This window comes from Carcharhinus amblyrhynchos, chromosome 30, assembly GCF_965287045.1.
Source record: "Carcharhinus amblyrhynchos chromosome 30, sCarAmb.v2.hapA, whole genome shotgun sequence".
NCBI classification, from domain to species: Eukaryota; Metazoa; Chordata; class Chondrichthyes; order Carcharhiniformes; family Carcharhinidae; genus Carcharhinus; species Carcharhinus amblyrhynchos.
The window spans coordinates 9,801,382-9,824,467 of NC_137353.1; the positions used below are offsets into that span (position 1 = coordinate 9,801,382).

The 23,086-nt window shown below is 46.9% G+C and overlaps 1 protein-coding gene across 3 annotated transcripts in view; it reads left to right on the forward strand.

The window, feature by feature from the left end:
• agrn (agrin) overlaps positions 1–23,086 on the forward strand; it is a 546,905-nt gene that overhangs the window by 361,163 nt on the left and 162,656 nt on the right. For all 3 annotated transcript variants that reach the window (XM_080215414.1, XM_080215417.1, XM_080215418.1), the window contains one exon: positions 20,134–20,358. In XM_080215414.1, the coding sequence (XP_080071540.1) occupies positions 20,134–20,358 (225 nt within the window). The remainder of the gene's footprint in view (positions 1–20,133; positions 20,359–23,086) is intronic.

The window sequence follows — 23,086 nt, forward strand, 5'->3', positions numbered from 1 at the left end:
TACCTAAAGTATGAGCTGTATAGACTATCCCAGAGTACAGGCTGTATAGACTACCCAGAATACAGGCTGTATAGACTATCCCAGAGTACAAGCTGTATAGGCTACCCAGAATACAGGCTGTGTAGACTACCCAGAATACAGGCTGTATAGACTACCCAGAGTACAGGCTATATAGACTACCCAGAGTACAGGCTGTATAGACTACCCAGAGTACAGGCTGTATAGACTACCCAGAGTACAGGCTGTATAGACTACTCAGAGTACAGGCTGTATAGACTACCCCAGAGTACAGGCTGTGTAGACAACCCAGAGTACAGGCTGTATAGACGACCCAGAGTACAAGCTGTATAGACTACCCAGAGTACAGGCTGTATAGACTACCCAGAGTACAAGCTGTATAGACTACCCAGAGTACAGGCTGTATAGACTACCCAGAATACAGGCTGTATAGACTACCCAGAGTACAGGCTGTATAGACTACCCCAGAGTACAGGCTGTATAGACTACCCCAGAGTACAGGCTGTATAGACTACCCAGAGTACAGGCTGTATAGACTACCCAGAGTACAGGCTGTATAGACTACTCAGAGTACAGGCTGTATAGACTACCCCAGAGTACAGGCTGTGTAGACAACCCAGAGTACAGGCTGTATAGACGACCCAGAGTACAAGCTGTATAGACTACCCAGAGTACAGGCTGTATAGACTACCCAGAGTACAAGCTGTATAGACTACCCAGAGTACAGGCTGTATAGACTACCCAGAATACAGGCTGTATAGACTATCCCAGAGTACAAGCTGTATAGACTACCCAGAATACAGGCTGTATAGACTACCCCAGAGTACAGGCTGTATAGACTACCCAGAGTACAGGCTGTATAGACTACCCAGAATACAGGCTGTATAGACTACCCAGAGTACAGGCTGTATAGACTACCCCAGAGTACAGGCTGTATAGACTACCCCAGAGTACAGGCTGTATAGACTACCCAGAGTACAGGCTGTATAGACTACCCAGAGTACAGGCTGTATAGACTACCCAGAGTACAGGCTGTATAGACTACTCAGAGTACAGGCTGTATAGACTACCCCAGAGTACAGGCTGTGTAGACAACCCAGAGTACAGGCTGTATAGACGACCCAGAGTACAAGCTGTATAGACTACCCAGAGTACAGGCTGTATAGACTACCCAGAGTACAAGCTGTATAGACTACCCAGAGTACAGGCTGTATAGACTACCCAGAATACAGGCTGTATAGACTACCCAGAGTACAGGCTGTATAGACTACCCCAGAGTACAGGCTGTATAGACTACCCCAGAGTACAGGCTGTATAGACTACCCAGAGTACAGGCTGTATAGACTACCCAGAGTACAGGCTGTATAGACTACTCAGAGTACAGGCTGTATAGACTACCCCAGAGTACAGGCTGTGTAGACAACCCAGAGTACAGGCTGTATAGACGACCCAGAGTACAAGCTGTATAGACTACCCAGAGTACAGGCTGTATAGACTACCCAGAGTACAAGCTGTATAGACTACCCAGAGTACAGGCTGTATAGACTACCCAGAATACAGGCTGTATAGACTACCCAGAGTACAGGCTGTATAGACTACCCAGAATACAGGCTGTATTGACTACCCAGAATACTGGCTGTATAAACTATCCAGAATACAGGCTGTATAGATTACCCACAGTACAGACTATGTAGACTACCTAGGATACAGTCTATATAGACTACCCGGTGTACAAGCTGGATAGACTACCTGGTGTACAGGCTGGATAGACTATCCGATGTACAGGCTGTATAGACTACCTGGTGTACAGGCTGTATAGACTACCTGGTGTACAGGCTGGATAGACTACCCCGTGTACAGGCTGGATAGACTACCCAGTGTACAGGCTGTGTAGATTACCCCGTGTACAGGCTGTATAGACTACCCAGTGTACAGGATGGATAGACTACCCAGTGTACAGGCTGTGTAGACTACCCCGTGTACAGGCTGAATAGACTACCCAGTGTACAGGCTGTATAGACTGCCCGGTGTACAGGCTGTATAGACTACCCGGTGTACAGGCTGTATAGGCTACCCGGAGGACAAGCTGAGTCCAGGTTAGGGGACAACAACTTGAATTTCTCTGACCTTTAACAAAGTAAGGCACTACACAGAAACATTATTGAACGGGATGTACGTTAGCTCTGAACCTCTGATCCACAGCACCACAACTTCCAACATGGTTCAGACAAGGAGGTAGGTCCTGAATCTATCCCAGCTGGAATGGGAATCGAACCCAGTGCTGTTGGCATCAATCTGATCCACACGGGCCACCTGAGCCAGCTGGCCCCTCAGGTGTCCAATGTGCACTTTTAACATAACATAAGAACATAAGAAATAGGAGCAGGAGTAGGCCATCTAGCCCTTCGAGCCTGCCCCGCCATTCAATAAGATCATGGCTGATCTGTCGCTGCTCAGTTCCACTTTCCCGCCCTCTCCCCATAACCCTTAATCCCCTCTCTTATCAAAAACCCATCAACCCGCGTCTTAAAAATATTTAGCGAGGCAGCCTCCACCACTTCAACGGGCAGAGAATTCCAGAGATTCACCACCCTTTGAGTGAAGAAGTTCCTCCTCAACTCCGTTCTAAACCGCCCCCCTTTTATCTTGAGGCTGTGCCCCCTAGTCCTACTGTCCTTTCTGAGCGGGAAGAGTCTCTCCACCTCTATCCTATCCATCCCATTCATCATCTTATACGTCTCAATGAGATCTCCCCTCATTCTTCTAAACTCTAACGAGTACAAGCCCAGTTTATTCAGCCTCTCCTCATAGCTCAACCCCCTCAACTCCGGTATCAGCCTAGTAAACCTCCTCTGCACTCCCTCCAAGGCCAAAATATCTTTGCGCAGGTGCGGCGCCCAAAACTGCACGGAGTACTCCAGCTGCGGCCTCACCAATGCCCTATACAGCTGCAGCAAGACCTCCCTACTTTTATATTCAAATACCCTCAAGTTGAGCCGAGGACGTATTAATGAAGTTGGTTAAGGGAGAAAAACAAGAGGCGGAAAGTTTCAGAAGGAAATTTCAGCGCTTAGATAGCTAAAGGCATGGATTTGATTTTGATTTGATTTATTATTGTCACATGTATTGGTATACTGTGAAAAGTATTGTTTCTTGCACACTATATAGACAAAGCATACTGTTCATAGAGGAGACGGTGCAGAATGTGGTGTTACAGTTTTAGCTGGGTTTGGAGAAAGATCAACTTAATGTGAGGTAGGTCTATTCAAAAGTCTGATGACAGCAGGGAAGAAGCTGTTCTGGGGTTGGTTGGTACAGGACGCCAGTGGATATGCAGGCCTTGACTTTACCGGCACAGGGTGGGTGAGGCTTGTAGAACGGTATTCCCAGTTGGCCTCGGATGCGATCTTACGAGCCTTACCGGCACGGTAGCACAGTGGTTAGCACTGCTGCTTCACAGCTCCAGGAACCTGGGTTCGATTCCCAGCTTGGGTCACCGTCTGTGTGGAGTTTGCAACTTCTCCTCGGGTTTCCCCCGGGTGCTCCGGTTTCCTCCCACACTCCAAAGATGTGCGGGTTAGGTTGATTGGCCGTGCTAAGAAATTGCCCCTTAGAGTTGTGAGATGCGTAGGTTAGAGGGAGTAGCGGGTAAAATATGTAGGGATGTGAGGGAGGGCCTGGGTGGGATTGTGATCGGTGCAAACTCGATGGGCCGAATGGCCTCCTTCTGCGCTGCAGGGTTTCTATGACAGGTTTCTCAGGCGGGCGTGCCGGTAAAATTCCGGGCTTCAATCTGGAGTTGTGCAGAGCGTTGGGTACACTCCAGAGGGGGTGGGGTGCAGTGGAATTGTGTGCACTCTGTGGGTCACCGTATTGAATAGTCAGTCACCTCTACGTGAAGTGTAAAAGCACTGGTGGTTCGCTTGTGGCTGCGTTGCCCCCATTTACCTCTGACTGTGGCACACTGCGGGGGGGGCGGGTGCGGTGAGCAAAAGACTGATCTGGTGGATTTCCTGTAATGAAGTTTATGAGGTCCCAGTCTGTCTGCCGGGAGCTGCTTATGCTGCGGCTGCCTTTGACGTGCGAGTTAATGAGGTGTTTGGCTGCAGCCTGGCTCACAGCAGCTGCACCTGGGGTGCTGAATATGAAATTCAAATCCTGCAGTTACTGTGTAAATTAGACTGACCTTTTTCCTCACAGCATTTGATAACATAACTGCAGTTCAGAATGAATCCAGCATTTCATTGAAAAGATGTCATAGCAGATTGGCACTGGCAGGAATATAACGCCATTATAGAGTCATTTTCTTCAAATGAATCAGATAGTGTGAAGAGACAGACCACTCGAAACCCTGACTTAGATATTCAAACGAGTATGTTAAATTTTAAGCCATTCTATCACATTTTTTTAAAGGGGACAGTTGCTGTTGGATGCTCTGTTCTTAAACTTTCTCAACAGCTTTGTATCTGCTGCGATTAGTCAGTCAGGGGAAAGATCTTTTAGATTGGGGGCGGCACGATGGCACAGTTGGTTGGCACCGCTGCCTCACAGCGCCAGCGACCTGGCTTCGATTCCCAGCTTGAGTCACTGTCTGTGGGGAGTCTGCATGTTCTCCCCGTGTCTGTGTGGGTTTCCTCCGGGTGCTCCGGTTTCCTCCCACAGTCTGAAAGACGTGCTAGTTAGGTGCATTGACCGTGCTATATTCCCCCTCAGTGTACCCGAACAGGTGCCGGAGTGTGGCGACTAGGGATTCTCACAGCGACTTCATTGCAGTGTTATTGTAAGCCTACTTATGACGCTAAGAAATGTGGAGATGTTGGGCTGGATTCTCCGACCTCACCCGCGGCTGGGATTCTCCAGTCCGTTGCAGTGAATGGAAATGTGGCTGAGCGCCACATTGCCCTCGCTGGCAGTGGTGGCAGGGTGTGAACGGCTGGAGAATGCTGGCTGTTATATATTTAAACTAGTCATTATCTCTGCTGATAGAATGACACGTGACCTGTAGTAATGCAAGCATAAGTGGCGCAGTGGTTAGTACTGCTGTCTCACAGCACCAGGGACCCGGGTTCAATTCTGGCCTCGGGCCACTGTCTGTGTGGAGTTTGCGCATTCTCCCCATGTCTGTGTGGGTTTCCTCCAGCTGCTCCTGTTTCCTCCCACAGTCCAAAGACGTGTGGGTTAGGTGGACTGGCCATCTGAATTGCCCCTTAGACTGGAATCTTACCACTGTTCACGCCAATGGGATTTTCCCATCCCTCTGCAATAAAGATTCGGCTGAGTACCAAATTCTCAGACTTCGCTGCAACAGGACCGTGGTGGGGATTAGCAGCGTAAGTATGTAGGGGTCACATGGAAAAGCGCCTGGGTGGGATTGTTGTTGGTACTGGATCGATGGGCTGAATGGCCTGCTTGTGTGCTGTAGGCATTCTATGACTATCTGTGTAGTCTCCATTCATTTCTGAACTCTCCTCTTGAGTGTGTATCCATGTATATTCATGTGTGTGCTTTTAGTGAATGCTATGCCAAACACATTTTCACAGTTATGCAATCACACTCCTCCCCTTTTGGTTATATTTAATAGTGAAGTTTTTCTTCTCTCTCGTATGCAGTAATGATTCAATTGCTAGCACCCTCGTCTCAGAGTCAGAACAGACAAACCAATTCTTGCATCATAATAATCGTGATCTCTCAGTAAAATGAAGCCTCACTTGTGACCTTGCAAGAAGCTTCTGATATAATGTCAGGATTATGTATTGAAGAGGCAGCGTCATTCCTGTCCTGTCACACCCTGCTCTGTCCCCAAGAGAACATGCAACTGAAAGGCAGCTTTTCACCTTCAGCGTGGCAGCGATATTTACAGCAGCAAATGGAGAGAGGGCTGTCGACTTCATAGCATCATAGAATCCCTATAGTGCAGAAGGAAGCCATTTGGCCCATTAAGCCGGCGCCCACAACATTCCCATCCTAGGCCCTATTCCCATAACCTCACACATTTACCCGGGCTAATCACCCTGATAGTAATTTAGCATGGCCAATCCACCTAACCTGCACATCTTTGGAGTGTAGGAGTAAACCGGAGCACCCGGAGGAAACCCATGCAGACACAGGGAGAACGTGCAAACTTCACACAGGCATTTGACCCGAGGCTAGAATTGAACCCAGGTTCCTACACTATGAGGCAGCAGTGCTAAACATTATGCCACCGTGTCACCCTATTTGTGGGGCAAAGGTTGCACATGGTTCTCACAATATAAACACACACTATAGTTCAAGGCTCATTCCGGGGCTTGAATTGACAAAAGCGATTTCATTTCTTTCTTCCAAACTTTACAATGCTTCACAATCTGTGCGGCACACTGGTGAGTGTCCCACGAGAAGTGTGCCGCGACTGTGGGGTATGCGCCAAGCCCCGGCTGAGCCACAGCGCTGCCTCAGCATATCTCTCAAGTCCACGCTGTTCCCTTGCTTTTCATTTTCCAACATCGCTTCTGCCGCTTTTACTTTTAACGTGCACTCTTTCCAGTTCTTCTCTTACTGTCAGTCAGATGGCGTCAGCTACAGATCTGGCTTTGAGACATTTTGGTATCCTTTTGTGCTTAATTTTCCACTCCTGTCATGGAGGCCAGTGACACACACACTTCTGTACTTTTCTAGATGTTGCTGTGGGTCAGTCTTGGGGCGACACGGGTGACACAGTTGTTAACACTACTGTTTCACAGCAGCCAGGGACCCCGGTTCAATTCTCGGCTTGGTCACTATCTGTGCAGAGTTTGCACATTCTCCCCGTGTCTGTGTGGGTTTCCTCTGGGCGCTCCAGTCCAAAGATGTGCGGGTTAGGTGTATTGGCCGTGATAAATTAGTGTCAGGGAGATGAGCAGGTAAATATGTGGGGTAAAAGCAAATTACTGCGGATACTAGAATCTGAAACCAAAAAAGAAACATAGAAAAACCACAACACAATACAGGTCCTTCAGCCCACAAAGTTGCACCTAACATGTCTCTACCTTAGAGATTACTAGGCTTACCTATAACCCTCTATCTTACTAAGTTCCATGTACTTATCCAAAAGACTCTGAAAAGACCCTATCGAATCCGCCTCCACCACCGTTGCTGGCAGCCCATTCCACACACCCACCACTCTCTGAGTGAAAAACTTACCCCTTCCATCTCCTCTGTACCTACTCCCCAGCACCTTAAACCTTTGTCCTCTTGTGGCAACCATTTCAGCCCTGGGAAAAAGCCTCTGACTATCCACTCGATCAATACCTCTCAACATCTTATACACCTCTATCAGGTCATCCCTCATCCTTCGTCTCTCCAAGGAGAAAAGGCCGAGCTCCCTCAACCTATCCTCATAAGGCATGCTCCCCAATCCAGGTAACATCCTTGTCAATCTTCTCTGCACCCTTTCTATGGCTTCCACATCCTTCCTGTGACGAGATGACCAGAACTGAGCTCCAAGTGGGGTCTAACCAGGGTTTATATAACTCAATTCCCCGATTGATGAAGGCCAGTACACCATCTGCCTTCTTAACCACAACTTCAAACTGCGCAGCTGCTTTGAAAATGCTGGAAAATCTCAGTAGGTCTGGCAGCACCTATAAGGAGAGAAAAGAGCTGATGTTTCGAGTCCACATGACCCTTTGCAGGATGTTGCAGGATTTTGCAGGTTTTAGAGGAGAGGTTCGGACCCTCCGGTTAAAATTTACACAGGCGATCCAAATATTTTTTGGACAGAAGTAGTCAAATTGATACATTCACTGCAGACTCTTGGCTACAGTTTGCTGGTTTCTATTTCTTTTTAATTACTGAGGGTGGAAATTCTTCATCTTTAGGTCAGTGATCCCAAAAGGTCATCTGTTTGTTGTTGTCCACGCTGTTAACAGACGTTAACAGATCTAACAGTTAGTGGTGGAGAGGTCAGTGAGTGAACCAAAATGAAGTGTAGCACGGCAGAGAAGTGCAGGGAAGAAAATTAAATGTTAAATGCTAATTGGGATTAGGAAGTGGCAGTTTGGACACTCATGAGAATCAGTCAGTTGTGGGTCAGTTTTCTCTACAGATTCCTGTCCACACATTTGGAGTATTGCATGCCTTTCTGCTCGCCACACTACCAGGAGGACTTGGAAGCTTTGGAGAGAGTGCAAAGAAGATTCTCCAGGGTGTTGACTATGAGGCGAGGTTGAATAAACGAGGATTGTTTCAACTGGAAAGATGGAGGCTGAGGGGAGGCCTGATAGAGGTTCACAAAGTGAAGAGAGGCATGGGCAGGGTAGATAGTCAGAGGCTTTCTCCCAGGGTGGAAGTTTCAGTTACACAGGGGCGGGGGTGGCACAGATTCAAGGTGAGAGAGAGGAAAGTTTAAGGGAGATGCGCGAGGGAAGATTTTCACGCAGAGAGTGGTGGGTGCCTGGAACGCGCTGCCAGAGGAGTTGGTGGAAGCAGGCACTTTAGCAACATTTAAGAGGCATATGAACAGGGAGGGAATAGAGGGATATGGTCCAATTAAGGGAAGAGGATTTGTTTTCATTTAGTTCAGGCATCGTGATCGGCATGGGCTTGGAGGGCCGAAGGGCATGTTCTTGTGCTGTACTTTTCTTTGTTCTCCTTCACACAACACCAAACCATGGGGCCACTACTGCCCCCTGGCTCCCAGTCAGTTGCATGGCCATGCTTAGCACGTCAACCACAATCTTCTTTCCATGTGACTTTTTTTGCCAATACCCTATATTTCCCACAAGTGGACAGTGTACCAGTGACTTCATCTCAAGGACACAGACACACAGTGATGGGGAAAGTTATAGAAAAGATCTTAAAATGAAGAATGATAGAAATACATCCAAAATTCAAGCCCAACGTCTGAAGACTTGAGTCGACAGTCCAGAGCGGAGTTTATTTTGGGGAATCCAAGTGATTATTCCTGCGTGCCTTTGTGGAGGAATCCTTGAACCACGACACGAGGGGCATACGATGAGAATGAAGGAACTGGCAAGATTGGATTTCCGCTGTCTGAGCCTTGAACTTGGAATTTCCACCCTCCATGTCCTTCCTTCGAGGGTTCCATTCCCATCTCAGGTCACCAACTGTGTGGAGTTTGCACATTCTCCCTGTGTCTGCACGGATCGCATATCAACTGACTCAAGAACGGCTTCTTCCCAGTCGCCATCAGACTTTACCTTATATTAAGTTGATCTTCATTTACACCCTAGCTATGACTGCAACACTACACTCTGCACTTTCTCCTTCTCTAGGAATTGTATGCTTTGTCTGTATAGCACGCAAGAAATTATACTTTTCACTGTATACAAATACATGTGACAATAATAAAGCAAATCAAAAGAAGCAGAAATTGTTACAGCAGACAGGTCATCTCCCTTGGGATGATGGAGCAGCCGGTATGGAGGATGCACAATGTAAATCAGGTTGGAGAATAAGTACCTGTGCAGAGATTTAGGGAAGGTTTCAGCATGAATGACGAGGTGTGGATACCCTCAATAGCCTGCAGAACTGCTGACTTTCAGCTACCCAAACAAGCGCTGACGATGTGTGAAAGATGGTATCGAGCGGTGGTGGGGCTACTTTTGATAATTGCTGGTTGTGGATTTCAGCTTATTCACCAGCAGTGGGAATATTGTCTCCTTAATTAAATGTGACTCTGCCTCGGTGTCATGAAATCGGCTCCCTGTCAAACAACAATACACAGTTAAGGATGTGTTAGGCAGTGCGCCCATGCCAGCCTGATGAGAGCTGGCCACAGTGATAATTAAATCAGACGTTAGCTACAGGTGACATTTCTTTCAAATATCAACTTGAATTGCTGGAGCCTTTGTGAATTACATTTAATTATACACTGGGAGATTTTGTTATTTTAATAGGCTATACTTTTAAATATGTATTATTTAGAGAGTCCTCCTATTCCTCATTTCTCATTTGTTTTCAATGAATGGAAGATATATTTTGATGGAGGGTCATCGGAAGGCAATGAAACAACTGTTCGAATTCTCCTTGAACAATTTTTTTTGCACGTGACATTGTTCATTTGCAAATGTGTATTCCATCTCCTTCTCCTGGCCGTTACATCTGCATTGTGCTTCTCCCATTCTTTGCACTGCAATTGTCTTCATTTTCAATCCCAGTTTGCAAACCAGAAGTCCAAAATTTGGGATCACTCACCGAAGCTTATTGTCCAGTAAGAGGTCTCACAACACCAGCTTAAAGTCCAGCTGGTTTATTTGATAGCACGAGCTTTTTGAGCACTGCCCCTTCATCAGGTGAGTGGGAGTTGTGTTCACAAACAGGGCATATATGGACACAAACTCAGTTTACAAGATAATGGTTGGAATGTGAGTCTTTACAGGTAGTCTTAAAGGTACAAATAACGTGAGTGGAGAGAGGGTTAAGCACAGGTTAAAGAGATGTGTATTGTCCCCAGCCAGGACAGTTAGTGAGATTTTGCAAGCCCAGGCAAGTCATGGGGGTTACAGATAGTGTGACATGAACCCAAGGTCCCGGTTGTCTCGGTTATTTATTATCCACAAGGGGTGTTCCATTCTGTCGTGCTGGATACGGGGAGGTCTAGCCGTAGTTTTCAATTTCTCCAAAAGGCAGGTGCCCTGAGTGGGGAAATCCTGAATGTCCGGTAACTTGCTGTCCTCTCCTTCTGCAACCTCGTGGAGTCCGTGGACCATGTCTATGCCTTGTGTTATAGGCAATGGCTTGGGCAATTTAATTTGATTTGATTTGTTTGGATTTATTATCGTCACATGTATTACAGTGGAAAATATGCTTTCTTGTACACTATACAAAGCATACCGTACATAGAGAAGGAAAGGAGAGAGTGCAGAATATAGTGTCACAGTCATAGCTAGGGTGTAGAGAAAGATCAACTTAATGCGAAGTAGGTCCATTCAAGAGTCTGACAGCAGCAGGGAAGAAGCTGTTCGTGAGTCAATTGGTGCATGACCTCAGACTTTGAAGCAAATATTCTACAGAAATGTCACCTGTAGTCTGATTTAAAATCTTTTATTGGTTTTCTTTTGCTCTTCAGTCCCATGCTCCTGATCTACGAGCACCCGGTGTGGAGAGGGTGTGAGGAAAACAGAGGAGCTCCTCATGGATCTGCTCCCGGGCTTGGCCAAACTGTCCATAAACAAGGTCCAGACACCAGGCGACCGAGGGGTCATCCGACCCGCCTGTCTGCCCCTCTACTGCAGCTACGTTTGCAGCCAGGTGTCCCTGGAGAGGGAGCAAGCAGGGTCCTCGGGCACCATCGAGGCCTCCCTGGGGTGTATCATTGATCCTTTTAATTGCATTTTGATGTTTACACTTTGTCTTTTGATTTGGGCGGTTCTTTTTCTTAATTTAAGTTTATTTATTAGTCACAAGTAGGCTTGCATTAACACTGCAATGAAGTTACCGTGAAAATCCCCGAGTCGCCACACCCCGGTGCCTATTTGGGTACACCGAGGGAGAATTTAGCGCAGCCAGTGCACCCTAACCAGCGTGTCTTTTGGACCGTGGGAAGGAACCGGAGCACCTGGAGGAAACCCACGCAGACACAGGGATAATGTGCAGACTCTGCACAGGCAGTGACCCAAGCCAGGAATCGAACCCGGGTCCCTGGCGCTGTGAGGCAGCAGTGCTAACCATTGCGCCACCCCTGGGGGCTGCCCTTCTTGCTTTGCCCCAAGTTGGTTTGGTTTAGATTACTTATTTAGCAACAAAAGAAATGTCTGCAGGAGCTGACTCACCCTAGGGAGCGGAGAGTCCCCCCGGGTGTCAGCAGCCTCTCTGCTCTCTCAGCCGACCATTAATTCTTCCTTCTCCATGAGGCTGAGTGTCAGAATCATTGTAGGGAGGAGGCTGTTTGACTGTGTGGAGCATCGCAACGCAACCCAATTCTGCTGTCATCCTGACACTCACACTGTGGCACTCTCCCAGGACAAGGCCCAGAAATAGGAACGTTGTTGGTCTCCCCACCCCCCACTTCATCCGACCCGACTGTTGAGCTGCAGTGGGAGCGGTTAACCTGACCTGCACAAAGCCAATGCACGAAAAGTTAGCGGGAAGTACCCGAGGATTTGGAAAATGTTTCCTGCAGATTTGCGATGCAGGTCGAGGATTACATTTGACTTGGTGGGCTTGAGGAGCGCTGAGCTGGGAGTGAAGTAATAGCATAAGTCAAGTCTTAAAGTTATAGGATTATGGAAAATGTAAGAATGAAGACTAAATTCAATGGTCAGCATTGCTGCCTCAAAGTGCCAGGGACCCGGGTTCAATCCCCAGCTTGGCTCACTGTCTGTGTGGAGACTGCATGTTCTCCTCATGCCTGCGTGGGTTTCCTCCGGTTACTCCGGTTTCCTCCCAATGCCAGAAGGACGTGCTGGTTAGGGTGCATTGGCTGTGCTAAATTCTCCCTCAGTGTACCCAAACAGGTGCCAGAGTGTGGATTTTCACAGTAACTTAACTGCAGTGTGAATGTGACACTAATAAATAAACTTTAAAATGTATGCTCTCAGATTGAGGAAGGAGTTACGCCCGTACACTCTGATTCAGTTGTTCCTTGCTATTTAAGCAGACTTGGTGCGTGTGTGTGCTTAATGTGTATACATCCAATACCCCCAACCCACCCACTCAGCCCATGTTTTAGGTAATCTCGTTACTCTTTCTGAGAACCTCCCCGAGGGCTGGATTGTCATGCTCCTGGCTCAGTGTGTAATGCTGGCTGCATTATTCAGTCTGTCCATCCAAAACACTTCCCAGTTTGAATTGACTTCCTCTGGCTTTGTCTCAATTATAAAGCCCTGCAATTCTGTTTGTTTTGCTGATTGCAGTGATTAGGCATATCGAGTGATTAGTCTCCTGAACCACTCACCTCTTTCCTCTCCCAACTCTAGCTATTTCAACACCATTTGTAAAGTAAATACGTAAGTACATTTATTTATTAGTGTCACAAGTCAGCTGACATTAACACTGCAATGTTGTTACTGTGGAAATCCCCTAGTTGCCACATTCTGGTGCCTGTTCTGGTACACTGAGGGAGAATTTAGCATGGCCACCTAACCAGCATGTGTTTCGGGCGGTGGGAGGAAACCAGAGGAAACCCACGCAGGCACAGGGAGAATGTGCAAACTCCACACTGCGAGCCACCTGAGGCTGGAATTGAACCCGGGTCCCTGGTGCTGTGAGGCCATGGGGTGTTGTGAGACTTCTTACAGTGTTTACCCCAGTCCAACACTGGCATCTTCACATCATGGCTACCATCAACACCGCAAACTGCTGGCTCCAAGTGGAGAGGATCTCCAAGAGTATTATGCATATCGACACAGACATCAAGTTTCTACAGGGTTGCAAGAAAGCAGACTTGAGTTTGTGTCTTTATATGCCCTGTTTGTGACTAGAACTCCCACTCACCTGATGAAGGGGCAGCGCTCCGAAAGCTAGTGGCATGTGCTACCAATAAACCTGTTGGACTTTAACCTGCTGTTGTGAGACTGCTTGCTGTGACGCAGCAGTGCTAATCACTGTCACCATGTCACTTGTTGTAAAGGCAGGGGTGGGTCATGTCTCAATAAAACATGGGAACCTTGACAGTTGTGATATTTAATATTCTGCAACTATTGAAGGATCTCCTTTAAGTACCAAGATTGTGATTATAAGCAACAGAATTTTCCTTATCAGCTTGAGGGAACAGTGAGATAAGTAACTTGCAGTGAATAAAGGAACTTCTGACAATACACTGAGAATGGTCCAATCTCTACACCGTATCTTCTGGAAACATGATAGTGAGACGGTTGTTTCCTGATTAACAGCTGGGATTGCTTCTGTCAAAACCCTAATTATTCATATTCCCAGGGGAGTGAACGCACCAGGTTCTCTGAGAGAATGGAGCATTGACTGCACCCACCTACAAGTTGGGCTGACTAGATAAACAAGCAAAGAATTGCAGTCAACCCACGGAGGCAAAAATCTCTGAAACAATCTGATAAATGTTGCTTCTGCTGGAGATGTATTTCTGTAGCCTGTTGCAATTTATCTACCAGAGAAAATGTGATTGAAAACAAAAATTCTGTATTGTAGTCGTAGAATAGAGAGAAGTATTGGCACCAGGAAAAGTCCACATTTTCCTATTTCTGAAGCTGAATGTTGACATCAGTCACACCAAGGTTAGATATAAACCAGGATCATTCACTGCCTCAGCTGCACTGAGACTTATTCCGCTTTCAATAATAATCCAAGTAAGTTGCCAGTGAAGTTCGGGGTGTGTCTGTGTGCATGCGTGCCCTTTGCCACCTGGAAATGGTTGACTTTGATTTGATTTATTATTGTCACGTGTTTCAGTATACAGTGAAAAGTATTGTTTTTTGCACGCTATACAGACAAAACATACCATACATGGAAAAGGAAAGGAGAGAGTGCAGAATGTAATGTTACAGTCATAGCTAGGGTGCGGAGAAAGATCAACTTAATGCAAGGTAGGTCCATTCAAAAGTCTGATGGCAGCAGGGAAGAAGCTGTTCTTGAGTCGGTTAGTACGTGACGTCAGACTTTTCTGTCTTTTTCCTGACGGAAGGAGGTGGGAGGGAGAGAGGTGCATGGGGTCTCTCATTATGTTGGCTGCTTTTCCAAGGCAGCAGCAAGTGTAGACAGAGTCAATGGATGGGAGGCTGGTTTGTGTGATGGTCTGGGCTTTGTTCACGACCCTTTGTAGCTGTTTGCAATCTTGGGCAGAGCTGGAGCCATACCAATCTGCGATACATCCGGAAAAGATGCTTTCTTTGGTGTAAAAGTTGGTGAGAGTTCACTTACAAAAATCTTGAAGCCAGATTACATGGCGGCCAATGTCTAGTCAGTGAACTGCATCCTGTCTCCAATCCCTCCAATTAGGATCTGATTGTCTGTGTAAAAATTAAAGCTCATTCTCAGGATCTGGGCATTAGTGGCAAGATGGTGCCGGAATGCAGTGGCCTCTTGCGAGCTGTCCCCAGCTTACCCTCTAATTCTATCTGCACTCATAAAACTGAACTTGAGCCCTTTTAAAATTTATACCACAAGAAACGAGAGCATAACCCAGTCTATCGCGCAGACCAGCCTCCCACGGAACTTTAATGTTGTATCAAAGCAGCCTCACACCCACTGACTCTGTCTACACTTCCTACTGCCTTGGATAAGCCGCCAGCATAATTAAGGACCCCACGCACCCCGGACATTCTCTCTTCCACCTTCTTCCATCAGAAAAAAGTTACAGAAGTCTAAGGTCACATACCAACTGACTCGGGGTCAATGAGGGCTATTCGGATTGGCAGTTGGTGACTAGTGGAGTGCCCCAGGGGTCAGTGCTGGGGCCTCAGCTATTTACCATTTATATAGATGATCTGGAGGAGGGAACCGAGTGTATGGTGTCGAAATTTGCTAATGACACCAAGATTGGTGGAACGGCAAATTGTGCGGAGGGTGTGGAGAGTCTGCAGAAGGATCTAGATAGGCTGGGCGAATGGGCCAGGAACTGGCAAATGGAATTTAATGTTGGCAGATGTGAGGTTGTCCACTTTGGTAGGAATAATGGTAGGAAGGACTATTACTTAGGTGGCGAAAAACTGCAGCATGCGACGGTGCAGAGGGACCTCGGGGTCCTTGTGCATGAGTCGCAAAAACCCAGTCTGCAGGTGCAGCAGGTGGTCAGGAAGGCGAATGGGATGCTGGCCTTCATAGCGAGGGGGATTGAATATAAAAGTAGGGAGGTCTTGCTACAGCTGTATAGGGCACTGGTGAGGCTGCAGCTGGAGTACTGCATGCAGTTTTGGTCGCCGCACTTACGCAAGGATATTTTGGGCTTGGAGGGGGTGCAGAGGAGGTTTACTAGGCTGATTCCGGAGTTGAGGGGGTTGAACTATGAGGAGAGGCTGAATAAACCAGGCTTGTACTCGTTAGAGTTTAGAAGAATGAGGGGAGATCTCATTGAGACGTATAAGATGTTGAATGGGATGGATAGGATAGAGGTGGAGAGACTCTTCCCGCTCAGAAAGGACAGTAGGACTAGAGGGCACAGCCTCAGGATAAAGGGGGGGCGGTTTAGAACGGAGTTGAGGAGGAACTTCTTCACTCAAAGGGTGGTGAATCTCTGGAATTCTCTGCCCGTGGAAGTGGTGGAGGCTGCCTCGCTAAATATTTTTAAGACGCGGGTTGATGGGTTTTTGATAAGAGAGGGGATTAAGGGTTATGGGGAGAGGGCGGGAATGTGGAACTGAGCCACGACAGATCAGCCATGATCTTATTGAATGGCGGGGCAGGCTCGAAGGGCTAGATGGCCTACTCCTGCTCCTATTTCTTATGTTCTTATTTTATTTCTTATGAGAACAGCTTTTTCCCTGGAGCCGTCAGACTTTTGAATGGACCTCCCTCCCATAAAGTTGATCTTTACACCCTAGCTACGAGTGTGACACTGTGTTCTGTACTCACTCCTTTCCTTTTTTATGAATGGTATGCTTTGTCTGCATAGTGCGCAAGAAGCAATACTTTTCACTGAATGCTAATACACGTGACAATAACAAATCAAATCAAATCCAATCTTAGCTTGATCATAGTAACTAAGCTCCCTTGGCCTCTGTCCCCCAGCCAACATGATGTGGCTTTGATCCCCCAGTGGCATTTCTCCCAGTGAGTGGGATGGGTAAAGCCTTTTGAAATCAGTTGCATCCATTTGTTTGTCTGCGGTGAAAGGATTGGTGAGAAACTGTTCGGGGTTACATTAAATCAGATCATTTTCTCACTAACACAAGTCAAGTACTCTTGGCGATACTCTCGCGAATGTGGCTCCTGCCTCATGAATTTTATAGACCTGACAAGGAAGCCCAGTTGTTTGAAGTGGTGAGGAGGTGTTACTTTCGTGTTGTGTTGAGTGAGCCCATTGTCAGACAGACAACACTTCTTTAGCTGGCGTATCATCTGCCACAATAACACATTAATCTTGAAGCATAGTTCCCCAAGGATTTATTAGTAAGCATGAGGTGGCACAGTGCTTAACATTGCTGCCTCACAGCGCCAGGGACCCAGGTACGATTCCAGCCTCAGGTGACTGTGTGGAAATTGCACATTCTCCGCATGTCTGCATGGGTTTCCTCCGGGTGCTCCAGTTTCCTCCAAAGATGTATGGGTTTAGGTGGATTGGCCATGCTAAATTGCCCCTTAGATTCAAGGGGACTAGCAGAGTAAATGCATAGGGTTATGGGGATAGGGCCTGGCTGGGATTGTTGTCAGTGCAGACTCAATGGGCCGAATGGCCTCCTGGTTCTATGATTCACATTGCCTTGTTTTTGAAGTGAGCCATACAAGTCAATCCTGGCAATGTGCTGATCATTTAGCCTGTTGCCCATCCCTAACTACCCTTATGAAGGCTGCAGTTAGTCCTCCTTCTTAAGCATTGGCACTTCCAGGTGGTGAAAGTGTTCCCACAGTTCAGTCAGGGAAGGCATTGTGAGTGTAAGGTTAGCCTTGATGTCCCATTGCCAATGAATCATAGGATGAGATTTTCCAACCGCGTTCACCCCAAGACCAGAAATTCCCGCCCAAGGTCAACGGACCTTTGCACACTCCATCAAATTTTCTGTCCTACTGTGTAGGAACATGCCGTTCAGCTCATCAAGCCTACACCGACAACAATCCCATCCAGGCCCTATCCCCGTACTCCTGCATATTTAGCCAGCTAATCTCCCTGTCATCATAGGGCAATTTAACATGGCCAATCAACCTAATCCACACATCTTCGGAGTGTGGGAGGAAACCCAGGCAGGTAAGAGGAGAAAGTGCAAACTCCATACAGACAGTCACCCGAGGCCAGAATTGAACCCAGGTCCCTGTTGCTGTGAGGCAGAGATGCTAACACTGTGCCACTGTGTTACCTGAGCGTAAGAACCTAAGAGGTACAATCAGGGTTGGCCCATTTTGCCTGTTGAATATGTTGTGCCATTGAACAAGATCATGCCCGATTTTTACTCTCAACTCCACTTTCCCACACTGTCCCCGAGTCCCCTTTGTATCCAAACTCTATCGACCTCTGGTCATGGATAAACTTAATGATTGAGTACCCACAGCTCTCTAGGGTAGAGAATTCTGAAGATTCACAACCCTCCAAGTGAAAAAATTTCTCTTCATCTCAGTCCTAAATGTTTGACCCCCTTCTCTCGAGACTGTGGTCCCATGTCCCCCAGCAGGTTGTCTATCTTATCAAGTCCCTGAAGATTTTTTATTAATCTTTCAGTTAGATAACCTATCATTTGAAAGGTCGAGTCCAAAAGATCATAAGATACAGCAGCAGAATTAGACCATTCAGTCCCCCCCACAAGTCTTCTCCGCTATTCAATCATGGTTGATATGTTTCTCAACCCCAATCTTCCATTTTTTCTCCATAATCCCTCATCCCCTTATCAATCAAGAAAGCTATCTGTCTCTGTTTTAGATATATTCAATGACCTGACCTCCACGTCCTTCTGTGGCAATGAATTCCATAGATTCACCACCCTCTGGCTGAAGAAGTTCCCCCTGTGTTGTTTCTAAAGGATGGTCCTTTACTCTGAGGCCATGCTCTCGGATCCTATTCTCTCCCACTAATGGAAACTTCTTACCCATTCAATCCAGGCCTTTCAGTATCCTGTAAGTTTCAATAAGACTCCCCCTCCTCATCCTTCTAAACTCCATCGAGTACAGACCCAGGCACCTCAAAAACTCCTCGTACATCAAGCCTTTCGTCCCTGAGATCATTCTTGTGAACCTCTTCTGGACCCTCTCCAAGGCCAGCACATCCTTCCTTCGATATGGGGTCCAAAATTGCTCACAATAGTCCAAATGTGGTCTGACCAGAGTAGTCCTACTCCTGGCAGGTAAAACGTTCACGACTCACTGAGGTTGTCGGGTGAAATAAGGTTTAGAGTCTAATACGATGACAATGAGAGACACCCGTTCAGGCTGAGGTACAGAAAAATGGTAATTTGAGTCAAGTATGATTGATATTGTGCCAGTTACTGTAGGTGTCCATTAAAGGTAGTGAGTATATTGTCGTGTTGACTTCATTGGAGTTGTCAGCTGGAGATGTGCAGATCTGTCTCCGGTGTGCGTGTTGGTACTGGTGCATGACCATACAAGCTGGCTTCCTGACAAATCTATTAACCAATTAATTTTCAATTCATTAATCTTTGCAATTAGGTGTGCAGTTTTGTGGCATCCGTCCTTAGAGCTCTGGAACGGAATCATTCCTCAGAAACACTGTGGAGCTGCTTCCCCGATTAGATGCCCGCAGCAGGGATAATCACTTAGTGTAATTACTGGCTGGGAATCAAATGGAATATCCATGCTGCAGATCACGGCTAGAGCTATTCTGTGCACTGCAGGTTGCAATTCAGACAAAGGTCAGCGTCCTCCTGGTGTATAGAAGCTTCGTGCTATTGGGTTATCTGTGACTGTGTTTCATAGGGTGGCACAATGGTTAGCACTGCTATCTCACAGCGCCAGGGATCCAGGTTCAATTCCTACCTTGGATGACTGTCTGTGCAGAGTCTGCACATTCTCCCCATGTCTGCGTGGGTTTCCTCCAGGTGCTCTGGTTTCCTCCCACACTCCAAAGACGTGCAGGTTGGGTGAGCTGGCCGTGCTAAATTGCCCCTTAGTGTCCCAAGATGATTAGCCATGGTAAATGTGTGGGATTACAGGGATTGTGTGGGGCAAGGGCCTGGCTAAGATACTCTGTCAAAGAGTCAGTGCAGTCTTGATGGGCCGAATGGCCTCTTGCATTGAAGGATTCTACGGTTCAATTATTCAATGATAAAGGCCTAGTGGCCAACAAACACTCTGAGCACCTTTTAAACCTGGTTTAACTTCTTTGTTTAGCTTCTTCTTGCATTACAGTGGTACTTTACACAATGCCACATCCAAGCTGACTCAAAGTGAGGTCTCAACCTGTGTGGGGCAGATAGAGGCTTGAGTTACACTTTAACCCCTGTTTCATTTTGCGACGCACATACCGCAGTATAATTTGTGCCCCAAAGAAAGGAGAAGGGTAGACTATAAAACGCAACCTGACAGCACTTGTTCTAACGCCCGCTTATCTCTCTTTCTCTGCCTCAGGCTCGAAGGACCCCTGCAGCGAAGTGAGCTGTGGGTATGGCAGCACCTGTATCCAGTCATCAGACGGCCAATCGGCCAAATGCGTCTGTCCCATCACCTGCAGCGATGACCCGGAGAAGATAGTCTGCGGCAGCGATGGCAAGGACTACAAGAACGAGTGCGAGCTCAACAAATACGCCTGCGACAACCATAAAAACGTGTACAAGAAGTCGGACGGACCCTGTGGTGAGTGAGGAGGTGCATGGGTTGGAGAGAATTCCCAAAGAGGAGGAAGAGTCCCATGTTTTCCAGACACAGTGCTGGTGTAGATATGTCCAGAAGATTTAAGAAAGGCTAAATCATCAGGACAGGTTGCAGAGGCTAGTCCTGTCTTTGCTAAAACACTGAATATTTGAATGCATTCAAGAGGCAGCTGGATATAGCACTTGGGGCGAATGGGATCAAAGATTATGGGGAGAAAGCAGGATTAGGCTATTGAGTTGGACCTTCAACCATGATTGTAATGAATTGCGGAGCAGGCTCGAAGGGCCAAATGGCCTCCTCCTGGCTCCTATCTTTTATATTTCTATGTATGCCTTTAGTGTATAGAAGATTAGAAAAGATTAGAATGTGATCTAGCTGAGGTGTCTTTAAGATGATTACAGGATTTGGGTGGAAAGAAACTGCTTCCTCTGATGGGGAGGTCTGGAATAGAGGCATAGGGTGGAATTTCCATGCCCATTGACCTCAGGTGGGATTTTCCAGTTTCAAGGCAAGCGTGACTGGAAAATCCCGCCCATAGTGTTAAAATGATTTGATTTATTGTTGTCACACATATTAGCATACAGTGAAAAGAATTGTTTCTTATGCACTATTCAGCCAAAGCATACTGTTCATAGAGAAGAAATGAGCGGGTGCAGAATGTAGTGTTACAGTCATAGCTAGGGTGGAGAGAAAGATCAACTGAATGCGAGGGAGGTCCATTCAAAAGTCTGATGGCAGCAGGGAAGAAGCTGTTCTTGAGTCAGTTGGTACGTGTCCTCAGACTTTCTGTATCTTTTTCCTGACAGATGAAAGTGGAAGAAAATATGTCCAAAGTGCGTGGGATCCTTAATTATGCTGCCTGCTTTCCCAGGGCAGCGGGAAGTATAGACAGTGTCAGTGGGTGAGAGGCTGGTTTGATGATGGACTGGGCTTCATTCACGACCCTTTGTAGTTTCTTGCAGTCTTGGGCAGAGCAGGAGCCGTACCAAGCTGTGAGACAACCAGAAAGAATGTTTTTGATGGTGCATCTATAAAAGTTGGTGAGAGTCATAGTGGAGCTACCAAATTTCCTTAGCCTTCTGAGAAAGTAGAGGCTTTGGTGGTCTTTCTTAACTATGGTGTCGGCACGGGAGGGACCAGGACAGGCTGTTGGTGACCTAAAAACTTGAAGCTCTCAACCCTTTCTACTCCGTCCTGTTGATGTAGTCAGGGGCATGTTCTTCTTTACGCTTCCTGAAGTCGATGACCATCTCCTTCGTTTTGTTGACATTGAAGCCAGTCAAATGCTGGGCCATTTAGAGTTGCTGTCAAGAAGCACTTTCTTACACAAGTGCAAATCTGCAACTAATATCTCCAATAAGCTTTTGGGACCAGAGAGGGTTAAATAAGCATTTCCACGTGTATATTTTTTGTTAGGCAAGGGTGTTAAAGGCTACAGAAGCAAGAGGAGAGAATAGAGTTGATGGAGTTCAACACTGATCGACGTAAATGGTGGAACAGGTTCAAAGGGCTGAATGGCCTCTTGTTTGTTTCACAGGTTTTGTGGATGCAAGTGATAGCATTGAAATTTATTCTTCAGGGGTTGTGCTATCTGGATGACCTTAATTTCACCAGGGTTTACACTACACTGCAGAGGATCTAGTGTAATGAATGTTCCTTCAGATCCAATTGAATATGTTCTCACCACCTGCTGAGCTAAAAGCTCTAAATTAATGCCAGGCAGCAAGACAGTCGTTCTCTGGCTTGATAAGCTGGTCTGCAGGCTGCAATTATTTATGCGACCTGATTTTTCAAATAGCCACCAGATGACTTAATGAATAAATACACTTTATTTATTAGATGCAGACCAAGACCCTCACAGTTCCAGGGACCCGGGTTCGATTCCCGGCTTGGGTCACTGTCTGTGCAAAGTGGACTTTAAATCGTAGTTTTGGAGGGTTTTGATAATGACAGAAGTTGAAACATCCTGGGCAATTCCTGTGTGGGGACTTCCAAGAGGTGTCTCCACAGAAGGGCTCACCCTGCGTTAGCAGTTCTCTTCTTGTCAGTTGTGTATATATAATATATATTTCTCCTCACATTGTAAAAGAAATGTGATCCTCACTCCCTGCTAATTGCAGCCTTGGCTGCTCAGCTCTCTGGTACATTTTAGTCATAACCTGTCACACCAATTTCCCGGGTTGTCTCGCGTTCTATATTCACTTTAAGCCGAGCAGACTGGTGAAGGAGCTCGGTGGCCTGGGATCAGTGTTGTGTGGTCACAGTTCCGAGCTTACAGAGCAAAGGCGGGGAATAGGATTCGCGGTGTGCCTCAGATAGGATCCAGGCGAATGGCAGAGCACGCCCGAGAGGCTGAATGGCCTCGTGCTGTGCTGATGTTAATTTGAGGAGGAAATGAGAGCTCTTCTGCTGCTCGTTGTCCAGGCAATGCCTGCAAGGCACCTCCGCTGAAAGATGTGTGGGTTAGGTTGATTGGCCATGCTAAACTGTGGCTTAGTGTCAGGAGGATTAGCAGGATAAATAGTTGGGGTTAAGGGGATAGTGGGATTATTGTCAGTGCAGATCTGATGGGCCAAATGACATCCTTCTGCACTCTAGGGATTCTATGATTTTTGTAAAGTTTAAAGTTTATTTATTAATCACGTGTAGTCTTACATTAACACTGCAATGAAGTCACTGTGAAAATCCCCTAGTTGCCACACTCTGGCAC